This window comes from Schistocerca serialis, chromosome 10 (assembly GCF_023864345.2).
Source record: "Schistocerca serialis cubense isolate TAMUIC-IGC-003099 chromosome 10, iqSchSeri2.2, whole genome shotgun sequence".
In the NCBI taxonomy this organism is placed as follows: domain Eukaryota; kingdom Metazoa; phylum Arthropoda; class Insecta; order Orthoptera; family Acrididae; genus Schistocerca; species Schistocerca serialis.
This window is the reverse complement of record NC_064647.1, coordinates 186,833,050-186,855,402: the sequence shown is the minus strand read 5'-3', so window position 1 is coordinate 186,855,402 and position 22,353 is coordinate 186,833,050. Positions and strand designations below refer to the sequence as shown.

Genomic DNA, 22,353 nt, shown 5'->3' with positions numbered 1-22,353 from the left:
GGGCAAATGACTGCATCCCTGCCATAAATCATTTTTAATCCGAGCCCTTCCTTCTTGTTTTTTCCTCTTGGTTTTTGTAGATATTTTATAGTGCCCATTTTTCCCTATAGCTTACTCCTACTTTTCTCAGAATTTTGAACATACTGCAAAAAATGGTTCAAATGGCTCTAAGCACTATGGGACTTAAAATCTGAGGTCATCAGTCCCTTAACTTAGAACTACTTAAACCTAACTAACCTAAGGACATCACACACATCCATGCCCGAGGCAGGATTCGAACCTGCGACCGTAGCAGTCGCGCAGTTCCGGACTGAAGCGCCTAGAACAGCTCGGCCACCGTGGCCGGCGAACATATTGCACTATTCTATATTGCCGAATGCTTATTCTAGGTCAATAAATCCTTTGAACATATCTTTATGTTTCCTAAGTCTTACTTCCATTATGAAGCACAACAACATTAGCCCTTTTAGTGCCAAATACGATCTGATCGTGATCCAGATTTTCGGCGAAAAATGCCAGTAACGATCTGATCATGATGCCTTTCTCATTCGCTAGGAAATACTAACAACTTTGCCTTCAAGCACGGAAAAAATGAATGAGAAAGGCATCACGATCAGATTGTTACTGGCATTTTTAGCCGAAAATCTGGATCACGATCAGATCGTATTTGGCACTAAAAGGGTTAGATTGCCTATCTGGTGCCTTTAATTTTCCAAAGATAAACTGCTCATCAACAACATTTCTGCCAGGAGGAGGAGCCAGTGGAACCAAAAGCTTGCGAATCTCAGCTCCTTTCTATGTGTTTTCTGCTGCTGCAGCTTGGTGAGTAGATTTCGTATCTATCTAACTACATAACATTTTCAAAAATTGATTATTTTCATCAAAATATTAGTGTTAGTAGTTTCAAAAACAGCTAAAATCACTAAAATTGAAAAAGCCCTGTTGGATTCTGTGAAGAATTTGCAGCCAAGTTAGTTTCCATTTTGACCACAATATACTGCACGTTTCAGACAAAAAAGTGTGCCTAGTGGTTGGAAGAAACCACACCTTGCACCCTTCTACAAAAAGGTTAGCAGTAGTGGTACACAAAACTACAACCCAATCTCTTTAATGTCTGTCAGTTGGTAGAATATTGCAACATATTCTGAGTTTGAACACAGAAGTATCTTGAACAGAATGACCTAAATACCAACCATCACAGATTTTAAAAACATTGATCAATTGAAACCAGCTGGCACTTTTCTCACATGATATTCTGAAAGTTGTGGATCAAGATAATAAGGTGGAAGCAGTATTTGTTGACTTCAGAAAATAATTGGAGTCACTACTGTGGTGTCACCACCAGACACCACACTTGCTAGGTGGTAGCCTTTAAATCGGCCGCGGTCCGTTAGTATACGTCGGACCCGCGTGTCGCCACTGTCAGTGATTGCAGACTGAGCGCCGCCACACAGCAGGTCTAGAGAGACTTCCTAGCACTCGCCCCAGTTGTACAGCCGACTTTGCTAGTGATGGTTCACTGACAAATTAAGCTCTCAATTGCTGAGACGATAGTTAGCATAGCCTTCAGCTACGTCATTTGCTACGACCTAGCAAGACGCCATTATCAATTGCTATTTATCTTGTGATGCATGTACCGTCAGACCGATGTTCACCAATTATGGATTAAAGTTAAGTATTCCAGAAGCTACGTACTATTTTTGCTACTATAAAGACCTTGTCATTTTCCAGACCTCACGCCAGCCTGCGTGAGCTTAAACGCATGCCTTTCGGCTACCTGTCATAGTGGATTGGCTGTCTTGCCAGTCCACAACAACTACCATGCCAGAAGCTACTAATAAAAGTATGATTGTGGACTGGGATAGACAAACATAGGTACAAGAAACTTAACAGTGAAGAAACCTTGGGTGACAGAATATTACTGTTGAGGAATGGAAATGGAAAACACTGCAAGTGTCAAACCTCACATTTGTAAAATAAATGAGATATTAAGAATATTCTATGTGCCATACCAGGAAACTGGTTCTAAGTGATGCTAATTACATTTTTACAAGTTGTTCTTGCTAAATATAGCAATTAGCTGGTATTAGTAATTCTATTTATTTAAACACATAGTGGTGTTGCAAGTTTCAAACTGACAGGTTTATCTTCAGATGGCTGTTCACATTTCTATTACATTTGTTCTCGTTTACATTAGTTGTTGGCTGCTCTTCTTCCAACAAGTAATGTAAACAGCAACAGTTGTGATATAAATGTAAATAGCCATTTGAAGATGAACCTGTCAGTAATGAAACTGGTAACAGCGCTATTTCTGTAAATAAATAGCATTACTAACAGTGGCTGGTTGCTGTTTCCTTCTTCGCAAAAATCATCTTGTGTTTTGTGCACAGCCATGATCTCAAACTGTGTTTTTGACATTATAGCACGAAGAAAGTTTTTGTTCTAAATGCCATTAATACTGATGCACAACATTTTATTTATGATAATACAAGTACAGAAAAATATTGGGATTCGATTTTTTAATAGGTAGAACCGTAGTCAATAAAAACCATTTCTCATACCTTTTAAATTTTGGAACTCCAGCTGAAAGCGCAGATTGGTACAAAGATCATGCACCATCTATCAATACATGTTTGGAAAGACTTTCTCCATGATTTAGCACCTGAATCACATCTATGGACATTCATCAGAGTACTGAGAACACAGTAACACTGAAAACATGCCTTGTGGGGGGAAAAAAGGATACTTAGAACATTTTCCATTTCCATTCTTCAAATGATTGACAAACAAAGGAAGTACAAAAAGTTCATGGAAAGATAGGAATACAGAAATACAAGTCACTTAGCAATGAAATAAACAGGATGTGCTGGAAAGCTATGGTGAAATGGCTTGAGGAAAAATTTGAAGAAATCAAAAAAGAAATGGTTGTCGAAATGCCTGGTTCAGCATACAGAAAAATGAAAACAACCTTCAGTGAAATTAAATGCAACGGTGTCAACATTAGAGAGTGCAAATGCAGTTCCTCTGTTAAGTCCAGAGGAGATAGTGGGTAGGTGGAAAGAGTACACTAGAGGCCTTTCAAGGAGGAAGAATATTATGATGATGTGATAAAAGAAACATAGGAGTCGATATTGAAGACAAATGTGATTGAGTGTGAGAGAGAATGTTTAACAAAGCTTTGCAATATTTGCGATCAAATACAGCAGAAAGTATGGATAACTACCCCTTGGAATTCCTAAAATCATTGGGGAAGTGGCAACCAAATAACTATTCTGGTTGGCATGTAGAGTCTATATACTGGAAGCATGTCAACAGACCCTTGGAAAACGATCACCCACACAACCCTGAAGATAGCAAGGGTGATAAATAAAAGAGCTATTGTATGATCAGCTTGACAGCTTCATGCGCCAAATTTGCTAACAAGAATAATGTACAGAAGAATGGAAAAGAAAATTGAGTATGTAGTTAGACCAAGCTGAAGCAGCAGAAAAAACAAAGGTAATTGGAGTCACTGGCTCCTTCTTCTGGCAGAAGTGTTGAAGGGGAAGGAAGAGAGGTGAAGGTTTAAAAAATGGGGAGAGTTTGGAGAAGTCACTCAGGGGAGACTTACTGCATGGGATCAGAAGAAAATACAGGTTTTTGGGGACTGCTCTGGATGGGATTTGAAAACTTGAGAGCTTATAAGTGGAAGTGCACTGTATGTAGTAGAGGTGACAGTCTTTTTGTTGTGCCTATCTGCAACTCAGAATCTCTGCTATATTGTGTGTAGCAACTTTCCTTTTCATAATATTGTCAGAAAATAAAATATATAGAAAACTAAAAGGAGTAAAGAAAAGAATACTTTCTGAGAAGAAATGCTGAGGCCGAAGAAATTAATGTAAATAAAGGCCAGGTGAGTGTGAGAACTGAGGACATCATGTACTGCCAGTTCCCACTTGCAGAGTTCTGAGACACTGGTGTCTGGGAGGAGAATTCATATGGCATGTGTGGTGAAACAGGCACCGAGATCACAACTGAAATGCTGTAGAACATGCTGTGCAACAGAATATTGTGTGTTGCCAGTATACATACACTCTCTGTTTATGTCCATTCATTCTGGCAGGTAACTTTGTGATTATGACGCTAAAGTAAAAGGCGGAACAATGTTTATGTAACACTTGGGAGATTACGTGTCATTTCATTTCACAGGTGCTCTCCCTTTGGTAGTATATGTTTTACCAGTTACAGGTCTGGTATATGTGGTGGTAGGAGGGTGCATAGGGCAAGTCTTCTAGTGGGGACAGTCACAGGGGTCAGCAGGATCATAGGGTCTGATAAAGATATTATAGAGATTTGGGCGGGCAACAAAAAGCTATTCTATGTGTGGTGGGCAAAATGTCAGATAGAATGGACTTCACTTCAGGGAATGATTTCAGGAAGTGATAGCCTCGTCGAAGTAGCTGATTATTACACATGTACCAGCTGTTGTGTAAACTTTTTTAGGTTTTTGTAATGGCATAACTACCACAAGTTAGGATGAAAGGGCATAGACAGAGGGTGTTACTGCCAACACACAATATTCTGTTGCACAGCATGCTCTATAACATGAGAGTCGTGACCTTGGTCCTGTAACATTAAACATGCCATCTCGATTCTTCCACCAGACACCAGTTGCCGAGAACTCCGCAGATGGAAACTGGAGCTACACTTCTACTATATGCAATGCACTTAGCATTCCACTCTTATTAACTCGTGCACAATGTTTTGTCAGTAATCTCTGTCTTGCAATTTAGCCTATCTACCACTTTTAACCTCTCAGGTTTTCAAAGCTTGTCCAGTGCAGCCCCCAAAACTCATCCCGTCCAGGTAGTCTCCCCAGTCTGTGTAACTTTCCCAAACTCTTCCCATTTCATAAACCATCACTGCTCTATTACGTATGTTATATATAAGAGCTTTGCTACAACTGCTCGAAAGTAACATGCTCCTAAAACAGCATGAACACCTCGAACTAATTTATGAGCGTGACATGATGTCATAGGAGCAACGACGCATATGACAATCTGTTACCAAAAAATCATCCGTAAAATACTTGAAAATGGCCTAAGGCTGAAATTGTACAATATTGTACAATTGTACAGGAAATAAAGGAAATGGTAGCTGAAGGCTTCAAGAAAGCATTCAAAAAATGTCCATACATGTTGTCTCCTGCTGCTGCTGCTTCTTGGTGGATAGATATTTTTAATCCATCCAATTACATGACAGTAATGTCTGCACAACTCACATTTGTAATACAGTGTAAATTAATTTAGAGCAGTACTTATGTGTTTTCTTTTGTAAAGAAAAATTTAATGAGTGGAAATAACCTTTCTACGTGCCAGGCTACTATACAAATGATTTAATGTGTTAAATATACAAGGATATAACTTCGCAGGTACATTCAGTGACGTATGTAGGTACTGTATACAAAACATGCTACGACTATATTTGGTAGTACAGAAGTAATAAATCAAAATGTCATGCCTGATCCTGAAGTTTGCCTGCACTAACCACAAAAGTGTAGTAAGTAATAAACTTTTTCCTTTCATCAGTTTTTAGGGATGTTAGGGAAAAAAATTGTTTGAAATTATATGTCAACTTTTTTGAAGTTGCTAAGTGCTCACATTCTCAAATACAGACAAGTGAAATTGCGCGATGTCAGTCATGCTGCCTCAAGACAAAGACACAGTTTCTAATTACACAATGGAAAGTCCAGGATGGAATAACAACAAAATGGATAGATTGGTGTCCACCTGATAGACAAGGCATTGTGTCACAGACGTGCACAATGAAAATACTGCCAAACATTTACACTTTTGGCCAAAATGCCTTCTTTGGAAATAGAAAAAACACGTATGAGGGTTGCCCAAAAAGTAATGCACCGCATTTTTTTCTTCAACAATTCTTTATTGAGCATAATGAGAGTTACACACATGAAAGAATGGTGATACACATCCCATTTTTCCACGTAATCTCCATCCCATTCTATGGCACTCCTCCAGCACAAAACAAGGGCGTTGGTACCAATCTTTGTCCTGGTGGCAGAGCCAGTGCTTCTCTGTGTGAATCACTTCTTTTGCTGATTGGCAGATGCAACATCAACTGCCGAGTCGTAATGTGTCTGTCCTCGCGAATGACAACATCAGCTCGCTGCATCATGTCAGGTGTGACAGCCATGGATGGTCTCCCTGACCACTGCAAATCATGGAGCTCTGCCGCACTGCCTTCTGATGAGCTCACCCTACGTGCCCAGAGACTAACTGTACTTCTATCAACAGCAGATGCTCTATAGACTTTGCCCAAGTGTTTGTGAATATTCCCCAGAGTTCCTTTCTCTGCAGAGAGAAATTCAATGATGGCACATTGCTTGTAACGTACATCACATACAGACACCATTTTGTAACTGTCCTGCAGCTACGCTACCTGTCAAACTTGGCGCGTTCACTCAAGAGACTTCAAATAATACGTAAGTAACATTTCACTTTCATAGAATTATTTTCGGCTGAGAAAAAAAAGTGATCCATTACTTTCTGAACAACTCTTGTATATTCACACAAGCACAGTGGGATGGGTGATGCCTGTGACCACACTGGAGTAAGTGGTAGTCGTGTGGTGGTGCTGGTGAGAAGATATACAGGACAGGTCTTGCATCTAGGTCTCTTGCAGCGATATGAGCCATGAAGCAAAGGGTTGGGAGCAGGTATGGAGTAGGAATGGAAGAGTATGATGGGTAGGTTTGGTGCGCAGCGGAATACCACCATGGGAAGTGTGGGAAGGACAGTGAGTACGATATTCCTCCTCTAAATGGTGAGCAGCAATCGATCCTTTCCATAATATTGTCATTATTCCATCCTGGATTTCCCACTGTTTGGTCTTTCTGTTTTGTAACTGATAAACATAGCTGGTCTTTCAGATGAAGTGTGTATTACATACATCAGCCACGGTCTTTCCTCTTTTGAATACAATGACTTTTTTCATTCTTCTTTTTCAGTATAAGAATTTTTAATAGCTATTTGAGATGCACGAGTGTGAGATGTTTTGACTGTACCGCATTTGGAGATTTTCCGCACCTGCATTGAGGACAATTAAAAGTTTTTGGAACATTGTCTCAAGAAAACAGTGATCTATTAAAACTATGACTTATTTGGCAAAAACGGTCTTGGTCGCATTTAAGTTGTTGATTTTTATTTTTAGATGAGCAGTTTCAATCTTTTAAAAAATGATCATCATCAGATCTACAGTCTTTGGTGACAGTAGGAATAACTTGTGCGCAGCAGGTCTGTCTGTGTTGGCATTGAGAACACAGAATTCAATCACGGCTTTAGCTGACTTAACAATCTCATGTCATTTTTCAGAACAAAGATCTTGCCTATCAATCTTTGTTTCTTTATAACTGCAAAATTTCTGTCACATCTCAAAATGCAGTGTACACTGAAGAAAAACTTTTGTGATGTCTCTTCAAAACATCCTAGACTAAATCGAGGAGACCATGACACAGGGCACATGGTACTTGGAACTCCAGAATTAAGCACTGCTCGGCACAAAGACTGTGCACCATCTAGTAATGAATGTTTGAAAACCTTTTCTCCTTGCTTTTACACTTCAAGGAATACAGAGAACACAATATCATTGAAAATTCATTTTGTGGCACTATTAACATTTGACATTCCACTCTTCAGTTGACATCAAAATTTGGTATTTCTGCTTTAGGTTAGGTACCCCTCAATTTCAGTTCCTACATCATCCCTGACTGTCTTGTCACTTATTTGGTGACAACTGCTGCTTTGAAATATGAACTGAATTTATTTGGATTTTGAGTGAGATCTTCCAACAAGATTCTGCTGTGGTAGTTGTCAAAGACTTCACGACCTACCATGCAAAAGTTTTCTTTACAGTGTCAATACTACAGAGTGTCCAGCATATCACAGCATATGAAAAGGATAGATCGCTACTCGTCGTACAGAGGAAACATTTAATTGCAGGCAGGAACAAAGGTACATTATAGCTTTTGGCCAAAAGGACACCTTCTGAAATAAAAAGACACACACACACACACACACACATATACATACATTCTTTCAGACCTAAGTCATGATTCTTCTACATATCCCTTTACTGAGGCAAATGCTAAGCCACTCTTTGAGATGCAATGCTCCTGTCTCTTCACCTATTTTACTTGACTTGTAAATATTTCTACTTAGTTTAGTTGTCTTTTGTACTACAGTAATCACTGTTGCTACAACTGGCTCACCACACATTTCAAAGGAACCATAGCGGCATTCAACTTAAATGATTAAGAAAAATCTTGGAAAACCTAAATGTGGACAACCGGGTGGGGGGGATTTCAACCACCTCCCTCCCTAATGCGAATCCAGTGTGCCACCACTGCCTTGGGCACCTCAGTACACAGTCTGTGCCTCCATCGTCAGTGTCAGGGGCTGTCAAGCAGTTGGACTTACTCCGCAATGATGGCACTAAAAGTTATCACTGAAAGTTTGGGATTTTATACAAATTTAATGCAACTACTTGAAAGGTAAAGTTTTGCCCGAGGTAACACTAGGTCAATTGTGTACATAGTGCTACTATTAAGCCGCAGCTTCCTTCTAGGCTGACCATAGAGATTAGCACATGTTGCCACTATAACAGGGGCAGGAGACGGTTCATGTGCTTCTCAGACAGCAGCAAAGGTTTTGGTCGAGAGCTCGCCAACTATTCAGGCGAGTAGTGTCAGATACATCTTATTTTTGTGGGGGAGTTTGTATTGTCCCAAAACTCTTGGGAACATAAATAAAATGTCACTCCACACCAATTTTCATCACCTCAAAATGCATAATTTTACTTTTTATCCTTTCTATACAAGATTTAGCATGGTTCTATAACCGAGCGAGGTGGCGCAGTGGTTAGCACACTGGACTCGCATTCGGGAGGACGACGGTTCAATCCCGTCTCCAGCCATCCTGATTTAGGTTTTCCGTGATTTCCCTAAATCGTTTCAGGCAAATGCCGGGATGGTTCCTTTGAAAGGGCACGGCCGATTTCCTTCCCAATCCTTCCCTAACCCGAGCTTGCGCTCCGTCTCTAATGACCTCGTTGTCGACGGGACGTTAAACACTAACCACCACCACCACCATGGTTCTATATTTTTTAACTGTGAGTTAATCTCGCTTTTTAAAAATTTGTTTTGCTCTAATCAGTTTGTTAGTTACAAATGTTTACATGGAATGTTCAAATTACAATGAGTATGAGCATGCAACCTGTGCTCCCACCTTGGAGAACAGACAGATTTGGCAACAGGACGAAGTATGATCGGTACACAAACTCACCTGTTATCTGCTGTACGATGCTGTCAATGTACTCCTTTGTATTATAGTCCTTCCGTAAAGAAGGCTGTATACCGAATTCAAAATACGGTCCATACTCCCCTAGGAACTGCAACATAAATATTTAGAAAATCAACTCCAATGAACTTGGAAGTAGAGTACGTAACAGAAAAAATACATGAATGAAAGAAATAACTGTTACCTTTCAATAATTATGCAAGTGTTCTGGTTCAGGACTAATACTGACTGGATTTCGCAGAGTGTAACAAAAATGTTCAGAGAAGGAGACAGAAGCATACTGACTCTTTCATTCTACCGCAGAGTGAGCACCATTTCTGAAACTTACCAACCAATTACAATTGTCCGCCGGACTGGTGCACGAACCTGCAAACTCAGTTACTTGCAGGAAATGCACTTACTGACCGGACTATCAAGGCATGGCTCACGACTCGCCCGCACAGCTCTAATTTCGCCAGTACTTCTGCCCTAATTTCTGCACTTGGCAGAAGCCCTCCTCTGTATTTCGTCAGGCAGAGACTCCTCAAAACTTCCAGGAACAGTTGTCTGCCAAAGTATACATGAGAGGTTCTGTAGAGTTCTGTAGAGTTTGGAGACCAGGCATGTAGGATAGGTCATGAAATGCAAGATTCTGGGTTTGAGTCCCAGTGTGGTAAGACAGTGACAGAGAGGCAGGTGCTACTGCAACCACAGGGCACACATTGGAGACAGTTCACGTCACTTCTAGTGAGCTTTTGTACATTTGTAGATTAAATCCAGAAGTCCACGAGTTAAAACAGCATTCAACACTAAGGAAAAGAACAAGAATTAACATTGAAAAAACTTAGTTAAACGACAGTATGTAAAAACTTTTATTTGGAGGATTGACCCATATGGCTCTGACACACGGACAGTAGAGCAGCCAAAACGAAAAAGACAAAAGGTTTCTGAGGCACGGTGTTGATGGAGAATCCTCAAGATTTCATGGACTGAGAGAATGACCAATGAAGAAGTGTTCAACAACACAGGGAAGAGAATATCATTGTAAGGGAATATCGAGTAACAGAGTTATTAATATAGATGACAATTGGCTGGGAAGAATGCACCAGGAAGACCAAGACTGCAGTACATAAGGCAGGTACAACGAGATCTGAAACTATCGACGCACACCTGTACTGAGGACACTTATGGGGGATGGGGAAACCGGAGGATGAGAACTGCTTTCAACCAGTCTATCTACAGATTGAGAACAAAAGGAAATCATGTTTATATGACAGTGTCAGGTGAAAACTGCCTCAGGAGTCCATCTACTTTCCCATATATAACTGTACTCCAAAGATTTAAAAAAAAATATAAATCAAATGAAAAAGTCTTTGCAGAAAAGAGAAGCAGATGTATGAATATCAACAGCCCAGATGGCAAGCCAGCACTCTGCAAAAAGAGAAGGCTGAAAGTTGGAAGAAATATAAAGAATCGACTTCAAGACAATATTATACATAATGAAGATGAAGTAGATGAAGGAGAGACATGACATTACAACAAGAATTTTACAAATACTGAAAGATCTAAGTTGAAACAAGACACCTGAGTTACACAACGTTCCCTCGGAATTATCAAAATCCTTGTGAGAGCAAGCCGTGTCAAAACTATTCCACCTGATACACTAGAAATGTGAGACAGAAGAAATACCCACAGACTTCAAGAAGATTGTAAAACTCAAATTCCAATGGAGGCAGGTACTGACAGATGTCAATATAACTGACCATCAGTTTTATAAGTCATGGCTGGCTGACATTAACACAAATTATGTACAGCCACACTCCAAAAGCACCCTATGGTGTGTGGCAGAGGGTACCTTCTTACCTGCGTCAATTCCCCCTTTCCTGTTTCAGATGCAAACAGTTCACGGGAAGAACAGTTATCGGCAAGCCATATGTAGGAGGAAGCAATATACTGGCTGTCTATTCTTGTATTGTATGCTCTCCGAGGTTTAACGGTAAACCACACTGTGATTCAGAATGCCTTTCTCGCAGTATCTGCCACTGGAGTTGGCCGAGCATGTTCGTGACACTTTCACCTTACTAAATGAACCTGTAATGAAATGAGCTGTTCTTCTTAAGATCTTCTCTAGTCTCTCTATCGATCTTATCTGGTACAGATTCCAGACTGACGAGCAACATTTGAGTATTCAACAAATAAGGGTTTTGTACGCTACCTCTCTTTTGGATGGAATACATTTCCTGAGGAGTCTTCCAAACTGATCTTGTTCTAGTGTCTGCCTTACCTGCAATTAGCTTCATGTGGTCATTCCACTTTAAACTGCTCCAAATGCATATGTGTAGATATTTTATGGATGTAACTGCTTGCAATGACCGCTCTGAAATCACGTAATCGCACAATTATTTACAGACTGATGGAATTACAGGTAGAAGCCTATCTCGGGAAAGATTAGTTTGGGTTCCAGGTAGATGTTGGAACAAGTGAGGCAGTACTGAATAAAGATGGGCAAAATCATTCATCCTTGGGAACTAGTTCACTGGTGATCGCTCTTTTTTGGGAACCGTTCATTTTTACTCGTTAGCGTTCATTGTGCTTGGTATATGATTCTTATGAAAAACTGAAAATTAATAGCACAGGTGACTGACGATGGAAGGCGTCAAGAGGGGCACTTGCCTCCCCCTGGAGTACAGAGTTTTTACTCATAACAGAATTCTCTCACACTTGTAATTTTCGTGATTCTGCAAAACATCTCGTTTAGCCAACAGTAGCGTTATGTGGCCGATCACAAAGAAATAATATAAGGTGGAGCACCAAAAACCGGCCCCAAGTACACACTGCTCACCAATTACTCACGATCTGTTGACTGCTACGAGCAGAATAGATAAACATGTGATAATTAGGCAGTGAAGAAATAACAAATAAGGTAATGCAAACGACTTCGAAAAAATAGATGACGACTGGTAAGTGACAATGAGCAGTCTAGTACTCAGGGGCAATTTTTCGTGCGCTACCCTTACCACTGAAATAATATTGTAGAAGTTATCATATTCTCTTTACAAAATGTGACACCATACACTCAATTATGAAGCGCGGGCCTCATTCGGTTGTAAGTCGGTCTGCCTTCCATAACAATGAACATGCTCTTTTACCTTGGATCAAAATTAGACGGAAAATGGCCATTCGTGTGTGCCATGCCGACGTCCTTTGCATCTCTAATAACAAAGAATCTTGCCTTTCTACAAATATTTCTTCTGCTGTTTATCATAACAGTGAAGTAAGCTAAGCTGATATGCTTTTTTGTTGCCTGAAAAGATTTATTTATTACATACCACGTAATTTTTATGTAACTTACGTAATTATAAAATACATTTTAATTACCGGCCGTGGACACTGAATAGACTACAAAAAGAACCAGAAGTTCAGAGTTCAAAAAGATTTGAAACAGATCTAGAACGGGCATGTGAAGCGAACGAAACAAACAACAACTTGATGCTGAACTAACTATGAGCAGTCGGCAGTGGGACTGCGACAAGTGGCCACGCAATGAAGGATGAGTCCGGCCGAGTAAGACCGAGACTGAGACAGATGGGAACAGGACCAAGGCTGGAATGAGACCGGCCGATGTGCCGTTGCGGGAACGAGACCGACCTACCCTGTTCCCGGGAACTATAAGTAGGAAGCCGTGACTGAAGTTAACTATGAAAGGCCATCCCTTAGAATTCGTTCCTCGCTCATTCCGTTCACCTTGGTGAACCGTTCCTTTGTACCCGTTAGTTCGTGAACGACCCATCTCTAGTACTGAGCCTAAAAACTTAGCTTAGAAGTTAGGTTAAAGAAGGGCAAACCTATATTTAGAGCACATGTAGATTTAGATAAAGCTTTTGACATGTTGACTTGAATAAACTCTTTGAAATTATGAAGGTAGCAAGGATGAAACACAGGAAACAAAAGCTTATCAACAACTTGTACAGAAACCAACGTACAAGTGTTGAAGGGCATGAAAGGGAGACAATATTATAGAAGGAAGTAATACAAAATTGTGGGCCAGCTCCCATGTTATTTAATCTGTGCACTAAACAAGCAGCAAAAGAAAGCAAAGAAACATTTGGAAACCAATTAAAGATAAGACCAGTTGAGCAGAATGGAATAATGACATAACATACATAAAATAAGAGTAATGAAATGTAGACAAATTAAGTCAGATAATGCTGAGAGAATTAGATTAGGAAATGAGACACCAAAAGTAGTCAGATTAAAGATAGACATCAAAGCAATTCACAGGCAGTCTGCTAGACCTATTACTGGTAGGTTCAATCAACATGAAGATATTACGGAGATGCTTGAGGGACTCAAATTGGAATCTCTGTGAGGAAGGTGATGTTCTTTTCGAAGAATGCTATTGAGAAAATTCAGAGAACAAGTATTTGAAGCTGATAGTTGTTTTTCCCATGCTCTATTTGTGCTTGGAACAGGAAGGGAAATTACTAGTAGTGGTAGAACATACTCTCTGCCATGCACCATACGGTGGCTTGCGGTGTATGTACGTAAATGTACATGTAAATGGAGGAGGGCAGCTTATTTCGTATTATCAGGAAATAAAAGGAGAGAGTGTGTCAAATAGGATAAGCAAGTCATGAATGCAATCATTAAAACAGTTTTTTCATTGTTGTGAGATCTTTTCATGAACTCTCAATTTCAATCACATACTTTCTCATCTGAATCTGAAAATAATTTGTTAACTCCCACTTACACAGGGAAAATGACTGTTGTGAAATAAGAGAAATCAGAGCCCACATGAAAGAATTTAGGAGTTAATTTTTCCCCCATTAGCTATTCCAGAGAGGAATGGTCAAGACAGTGTTTGGATGTGGTTGTATGAGTCATCTGCCAAACACTTAAGTGTGCATTTCACATAACAACAGTGCACCAGTGAAAGCCAACAGTGTTTAGCACTTGTGAAGCAACTCTGGATCCCCAAAAGCGCTTTCTTCCAGTGAACAGTGGAAACATGGCAATCCCTCAAATGAAATGGAGACATAAAAGACAGTACTGGAATCCCTCGTCGATGTCGGTGGATGCGTGAGTGAGTTCAGGATGGGCAGAATGACTGGTCTCTGGATAGGTATTCTGAGGCTGTAGCTGCAGCCCACAGGGTTACACAACATAAGGCTTAGAAGAGAGGTCACAGGCCATGCTATGGTGCTGTGATTCAGTAATTTGAATCTTTTACACTGTCATAATTTTCAGAAATTTCAGTGCGTGTACTTATCAAAGGGCTGCACATAATGGATTATTAAGACACCTTGTGCACAGATCAAAATGTCTACTATTAATTAAAAACTGCAGGATCTTTCTCTTTCCTCCTCTACTTATTTTCTATATCCATAGGATGTTTTTCGGTTTCTGTATTATACACAATGTGAAGACAACACTCTGCAGCATTAAAGGCTTCACCATATGCTCGCAGGAAATCCACCTTTGTCCATACCTGTCCCCTTTCCACACTCAATGGCAGGTGTCAAGTGCTATGTTGTCCTCCACAGAACAGCGTACCCTGCCTTCGTTTTGAACTTCAGATAGAATTTCCTGTCATTCTGGAGTCCCCTTGCACTTTGAGAGTCTGGTCCAAGAAAAGACAGGTGGTCACTGAGAGGCCATTCTTGCTTTGGTGGAGAAATTAAAAATGAAGTGCTTTGACTGTAGTCTCTAACTGTTTGCTTTCCCAGCTGGTGTAGTACTTTTGAAGCAGAAAAAAAGAACAAAAGAAATAAATGCAACCTGTAGCATGGACAATGTCCGGGTCTATCTTAACAACGACCGTATAGAGCAGGGATACCAGTTTGTCGACAATAAGTGTTTTTGCATGGTATTTGGCGGCACTTAATCTGGCAATACTGTCTCTGCCTCTTTCCATCTGCCTTTCACCACCTTTAATGCTCGCACCAATCAGCAATCTTTTCTCACACATGGTGGGATTACTACCCATGAACTGTAATTAAACGTAAAACACATTCCTCAAATTCAGTCAGAACTATTGGACCAACAAGCTGTAAAGACATATACAGTCAACCTGACAGTACTGAAGACACTGTTTGAAAACAATTTTCAGATTTCGAGCAGCAGAACCTGTTCTAGCTTTCATAGCTCAACCTTCCCAGAAAATGGATGTGGAAGATATTCCAAGTAAAATGACTACTTCTAGCTCTTCCAGTGAGGTCAAACCTGAAGAGGAAATAATTTGATTTCAAAATGCCATTTCCTTAAAGTTGGAATACAATTAAAAGTGGCACCATATGTTTTACCATTTTCCTGAATCAAGTGGTTCCTAGGAGACAGAATTTTCTATGATAAACATAGTGAAATCTAAGTGTAGAAATACACTGACTGATCCTCACCTTTCAGGCTGCACGAGGTTGGCTCTGACAAATTATTCATCAGATTGTAATAAACTTGCCAATACTGCACAAAGCCAAGTACCTCACTAAACTTTTTCAACATTTATGATGGTGTATATTTTAATTTTTTTCACAGGTGATATATCTTGAAAGTTGAGTAGTAGGCCTACAACATTTGATGGAGAGAAACTTATTATGTACTTTAGAGGGAAACATTCCACGTGGGAAAAATATATCTAAAAACAAAGATGATGTGACTTACCAAATGAAAGCACTGGCATGTCGATAGACACACAAACAAACACAAACATACACACAAAATTCTAGCTTTCGCAACCAACGGTTGCTTCGCCAGGAAAGAGGGAAGGAGAGGGAAAGATGAAAGGATGTGGGTTTTAAGGGAGAGGGTGTGTGGATGGATATGTGTGTGTGTGTGTGTGTGTGTGTGCGCGCGCGCGCGCGCGCGCGCGCGCGCGCGCGCGCGTGTATACCCGTCCTTTTTTCCCCCTAAGGTAAGTCTTTCCGCTCCCGGGATTGGAATGACTCCTTACCCTCTCCCTTAAAACCCACATCCTTTCGTCTTTCCCTCTCCTTCCCTCTTTCCTGACGAAGCAACCGTTGGTTGCGAAAGCTAGAATTTTGTGTGTATGTTTGTGTGTCTATCGATGTGCCAGTGCTTTCGTTTGGTAAGTCACATCATCTTTGTTATTATGTACTTTGTGTGATTAAAATTTTTGATGTTCGCTACAGTGTTGTTTTGTGCTTAAATCTTTTATAAATTTCTTTAAGTTAGTTGATCTCTAAATGGACTAAACCGCATGTAGCAGATCTGAAGTTTAAAAATGTTGAGCACCCTTGATATAGAGGATGCCTTGGGTCTGCCATTTGTTTCTTTTGTAACTACAGGTTAGGAATACAGTGTCAGCCAGAACTGTGGAGACAATTTCACTTTTCACATTACATAGAAAGAAAAACATTTAAGACCTAAGAGAGAGAGAGAGAGAGAGAGAGAGAGAGAGAGAGAGAGAGGTAATATTGCATTGCTTCTACACAAGGAAGCTGTACAATGTCTGTCAAAGATGTTAAAGAAAAATAAAAGAGCTCCATCCATATTTTGTGAGCCATTTGTGCACCCACTTACGTCGTGTTCCGGAACTTCAGCTGGTAGTTTGCAGCCAGCAATGGCAGCTGTCAGCGCCGCCCAGCAGCGAGCTGTGTTCGGCAGGTTGTAGCCACCTGGAACATCACAAGTGAGTGGCATCCACTGTTAAACGAGGCTCAGCAATGTGATGCAATTGCAACTACAAATCTACATAAATAAAAATCATTTGTTGCATGTATGAAAGATGATCACTTGAGAATGGCTCGACCGATTTGGCCTGCTGACCAGCCTCCTCCCTTCCCCCCCCCCCCCCCCCCCCCCTCCTTTTCTGTCAAGACAAGGTTTGTGTGAAACAAAATTTTTGGAAAATCCACCGGAAAAGTCAGAAATTTGCATGGTATTTTTGTATGAAAACCTCAATAAAGGAAATGTAATGGTCGATTTGACAGCAAAATCTCTAAAAGCTATTGACCAATTTACTTCAAATTTTTACATGATATTCTAATAAATGTGTAGACAGGCATAAACTACATACATCATTAACACATATAGTGCATAAATATACATCTGCCAACAAGGTGGAAATGTTTTTTAAAAATTTTGAGAAGTTCCTGACAGATTTACTTCAAATTTTTACATGACACTTTAATGAATGACTGGACAGACATAGGGTACACACTTCTGTATCATATATATGGTATAGAAAAGTCTGTAAGCGAATGTATTGATAAGTTCTTACCCAATTTACTTCAGATTTTTACACAATTCTCTAATAAACCTTTGGACAGACATAGGCTAAACGTTCTTTAATACATATCACAATTTTCACAACATACTCAAAAAAATATTCAGACAACCATATACTGCATATTTTTTTTTGACAATGTACAAGTCTTCTGTTAAAATCAACTGCAAGAATAAAAATGAGCTATGTTGTGCTGTGAGATTTGCAGTTTCGTTTTTCTTTCCACAATCAGTTTTAACAATAGCAGGGCACAGAAACATAACACAAATTGTTTCTCTTATAAATATTGCTTCGCTAAAAGACAGATATTTGTAGGTTTGATAGCAGAAGCATTTCTGTTTACACTGTCAACTGACAGCACATGGATGAACAAGATGGAGATAAGAGAACCACTTGTATGAACATCAAGAGCTCAGATGGAAACCCAGTTCTAAGCAAAGAAGGGAAAGCAGAAAGGTGGAAGGAGTATATGGAGGGTCTATACAAGGGCGATGTACTTGAGGACAATATTATGGAAATGGAAGAGGATGTAGATGAAGATGAAATGGGAAATACGATACTGCGTGAAGAGTTTGACAGAGCACTGAAAGACCTGAGTCGAAACAAGGCCCCGGGAGTAGACAACATTCCATTGGAACTACTGACGGCCTTGGGAGAGCCAGTCCTGACAAAACTCTTACCATCTGGTGAGCAAGATGTATGAGACAGGCGAAATACCCTCAGACTTCAACAAGAATATAATAATTCCAATCCCAAAGAAAGCAGGTGTTGACAGATGTGAAAATTACCGAACAGTCAGTTTAATAAGCCACAGCTGCAAAATACTAACACGAATTCTTTACAGACAAATGGAAAAACTAGTATAAGCCGACCTGGGGGAAGATCAGTTTGGATTCCGTAGAAACACTGGAGCACGTGAGGCAGTACTGACCTTACGACTTATCTTAGAAGAAAGATTAAGGAAAGGCAAACCTACATTTCTAGCATTTGTAGACTTAAAGAAAGGTTTTGACAATGTTGACTGGAATACTCTCTTTCAAATTCTAAAGGTGGCAGGGGTAAAATACAGGGAGCGAAAGGCTATTTACAATTTGTACAGAAACCACATGGCAGTTATGAGTCGAGGGGTATGAAAGGGAAGCAGTGGTTGGGAAGGGAGTGAGACAGGGTTGTAGCCTCTCCCCGATGTTATTCAATCTCTATATTGAGCAAGCAGTAAAGGAAACAAAAGAAAAATTCAGAATAGGAATTAAAATCCATGGAGAAGAAATAAAAACTTTGAGGTTCGCCGATGACATTGTAATTCTGTCAGAGACAGCAAAGGACTTGGAAGAGCAGTCGAACGGAATGGATAGCGTCTTGAAAGGAGGATATAAGATGAACATCAACAAAAGCAAAATGAGGATAATGGAATGTAGTCGAATTAAGTCGGGTGATGCTGAGGGAATTAGATTAGGAAATGAGACACTTAAAGTAGTAAAGGTGTTTTACTATTTGGGGAGCAAAATAACTGATGATGGTCGAAGTAGAGAGGATATAAAATGTAGACTGGCAATGGCAAGGAAAGCGTTTCTGAAGAAGAGAAATTTGTTAACATCGAGTATAGATTTAAGTGTCAGGAAGTCATTTCTGAAAGTATTTGTATGGAGTGTAGCCATGTATGGAAATGAAACATGGACGGTAAATAGTTTGGACAAGAAGAGAATAGAAGCTTTCGAAATGTGGTGCTACAGAAGAATGCTGAAGATTAGATGGGTAGATCACATAACTAATGAGGAAGTATTGAATAGGATTGGGGAGAAGAGAAGTTTGTGGCACAACTTGACAAGAAGAAGGGATCGGTTGGTAGGACATGTTCTGAGGCATCAAGGAATCACCAATTTAGTATTGGAGGGCAGCGTGGAGGGTAAAAATCGTAGAGAGAGACCAAGAGATGAATACACTAAGCAGATTCAGAAGGATGTAGGTTGCAGTAGGTACTGGGAGATGAAAAAGCTTGCACAGGATAGAGTAGCATGGAGAGCTGCATCAAACCAGTCTCAGGACTGAAGACCACAACAACAACAACAACAACAACAACAACATCACAATGAAGGTCACAGTAGTAAAGAAAAGCTACCATCAAATAAAATGTGTTTCCATTATTACAAAATCAACCAATTACCACATAATTTGTTATGCATTAACTACAATCAACTGTTTCCTCTGTTTACAACAATATCATAACAATAATTAAATCCAGGTTATTTTCCTTTTCTACAACAGTACTGTAATGAAAATGAAACCCACATTACTTTGTTTCCTGTTACACCAATACTACAATAAGTGTTCAAAATGCCCACCATCATTTGATTTAACATATGCTTCATTATGGAAAATGCAGTTTTGTAGTACTCATTCACACAAATGCACATTTGCCATTACTGTAGCGACAACACTAAAAATCCTGTGTGTCAATTTGTCTACATTATTTACTTGCTGGGCATAAATAAGTTCCTTCATATAGCCCCAACAGTACAAATCCACTGGATTTAAATCAGGACTGCTTGCTGGCGATCAATGATGACCAAAACGCCCCTCTGTCATCCTGGAAATCTTCTATTCAAAAACCTTCATACTTTGTGACCAATGTGAGGTGGAGTGCCATTGTGTGGAGGAACCATGTGTTATGACATGCAGCTAATGGAACATTTTCTAATAAAGTTGGTAGCAATGTCTCCTCTAAAAAGGTTCAGAAATTGCTACCAGGTTGTGCAGGTAAAGCATAAGGCCCGATAATGTGACCATCGATTATACCTGCCCATAAATTTATGGGAAAGTGTTGCTGAAAAAGTGTTGCTACTACTTGGCGCGAGTTGTGAACCCTCCATGTGTGCATGTTATGGAAATTAGTTATTCTATTGTGACTGAAACATGCTTCATCTGTGATGAGTATTTTGTTTACAAAATCATGCTGCATATTTTGTAAGAAAAAACACTCCGAGAATTCTTGTTGTGGAAGGAAATCTTGTTCTTCCAACTCTTGTATGTAATGAATGGTGTAAGACCACAGAGGCTCCTCTTTCAAAGTGCAATGTATGACTGTGCAATACACCCACTAGGCGGGGATTTTTGTGGATGCGGTCCAGAATTTGTTCCTTATCTCCCAATGTACATCCTTCGCGTTGTGAGCCCGTCTTCTGTGTGGGGTAGTAAAGAGCTAGTATCTCTCAATCCGTGCAAATTAAATGGGTACTAGTAACAATAAAATGAAATCTTATCAGAACAGACAATACGTTTCACATACAGAATTATAAGTAAAAAGGTAAAAATAGCAACTGTACTTTTGTAGTCAAGTAAAAGTAGAAAATTATGATGATACAAACCTTTTGTGAATAGCAACAAATGTCAATCGTGCAGGAAGTCTTCGCTGTTGGAAGCATTCTCAATAAATTTGTACAGCTGCCCTCACAACACCTTTTGCCTCGCCACAAACTAAATCAATATCACACAGTTCAGTGATTGTAAATTTCGCTTCCATCCTATTGTTTAACTGAGTTGCAATAACATTTGCACAGGTAACACGAAGACTGCTGACGATTAGCATATTACGGTGACTCAGCTACTCAGGCTGCTGTTGTCTACCTGTTTGCGACTCCCGCTAGAAATTTCAATACATGCAGCAGTAAATAGCACTAACCAATTGCTTACATAAGTGAACCAGTGTTGCGGGTGGAGTGGGCACCCTTTAATGTTTTGATCCTGTTTAATGAATTGTCCTAGTCTACTGTGCACAATGTTTCCGCAAGTCACATCTAATCTGTGTGCATTGTTCAGTGTGTATTTTTCCAAAAACATTGTCCCAAGACGAACTGTGGTTCCCCCCTGGCATCCCTTACTGTCAACGGTTAACTTTCTGGATGTAGGTGACCAACTGTCTCAAAAGTGTTTGACCCTATGACTTACCACTGGTCGTCGATTTTGTTCGAGGCGACATACACATGGTCTCTTATTTTATTGTTTCTGAAACACATCCATACAATATAGAAATGACAGATTACTATTCACCAAATAGGGCAGGAGTTGAGTTCCAGACAGGCGAAACAAAAAAAGACTGTTAATATTCAGCTTTCAGACGAAGACAGAGACACACACACACACACACACACACACACACACACACACACACACACACACACACACACACGACCACCACCTCCGGCCACTACAGCCAGAGTGGCCAGAGGTAGTGGTCATGTGTGTGCAAGATGCTTACTCGCATGAATGTGCGTGCATTTCTCTGAAGAAATGCTTTTGCTGAAGGCTCATAAGTAACAGTCTTTTTCACTGTGCCTGTCTGCAACTCAACTTGTCATCTTTACAGTGAGTAGCAATCTATCCTTTCATAAAATACATGAACATTCACACAAGCACAACTCTCTCTCTCTCTCTCTCTCTCTCTCTCTCTCTCTCTCTCTATCTCTCTCTCTCATACACACACGCACACGGTCACTGAACCCAGGCACTAGGGACAAACTGCGACTGTGCGAGATGTGTGCAATAATCTGGTGAGGGTGGCAGGGGTGAGGAGGCAGCATGGGGTGGGAGGGCAGGGAATAGCAGGCTAGGGGTGGGGGACGATGCTGTGCTGCCTGTAGAAGTGTGCAGGGATGTGGTTGGGACAGGAAAGGTGTTACAAGAATGAAGGGTATGTTGTAATGAAAGTTCTTGCCTATGCAGTTCAGAAAATCAGGTGTCAGTAGGAAGCATCTAGATGGCACGGGCTGTACAGTAATTACT

General features: G+C 40.2%; 1 protein-coding gene across 1 annotated transcript in view; it reads right to left on the bottom strand.

Annotated features, from left to right (window-relative positions):
- The window catches only part of LOC126424887 (histone deacetylase 8-like), a 73,679-nt gene that overhangs the window by 4,943 nt on the left and 46,383 nt on the right, over nucleotides 1-22,353 (bottom strand). The window contains exons 7-8 of the mRNA XM_050087720.1: nucleotides 16,869-16,963; nucleotides 9,339-9,444 (exon numbers count right to left, since the gene is read on the bottom strand). Coding sequence (XP_049943677.1) covers nucleotides 9,339-9,444; nucleotides 16,869-16,963 — 201 coding nt within the window. The remainder of the gene's footprint in view (nucleotides 1-9,338; nucleotides 9,445-16,868; nucleotides 16,964-22,353) is intronic.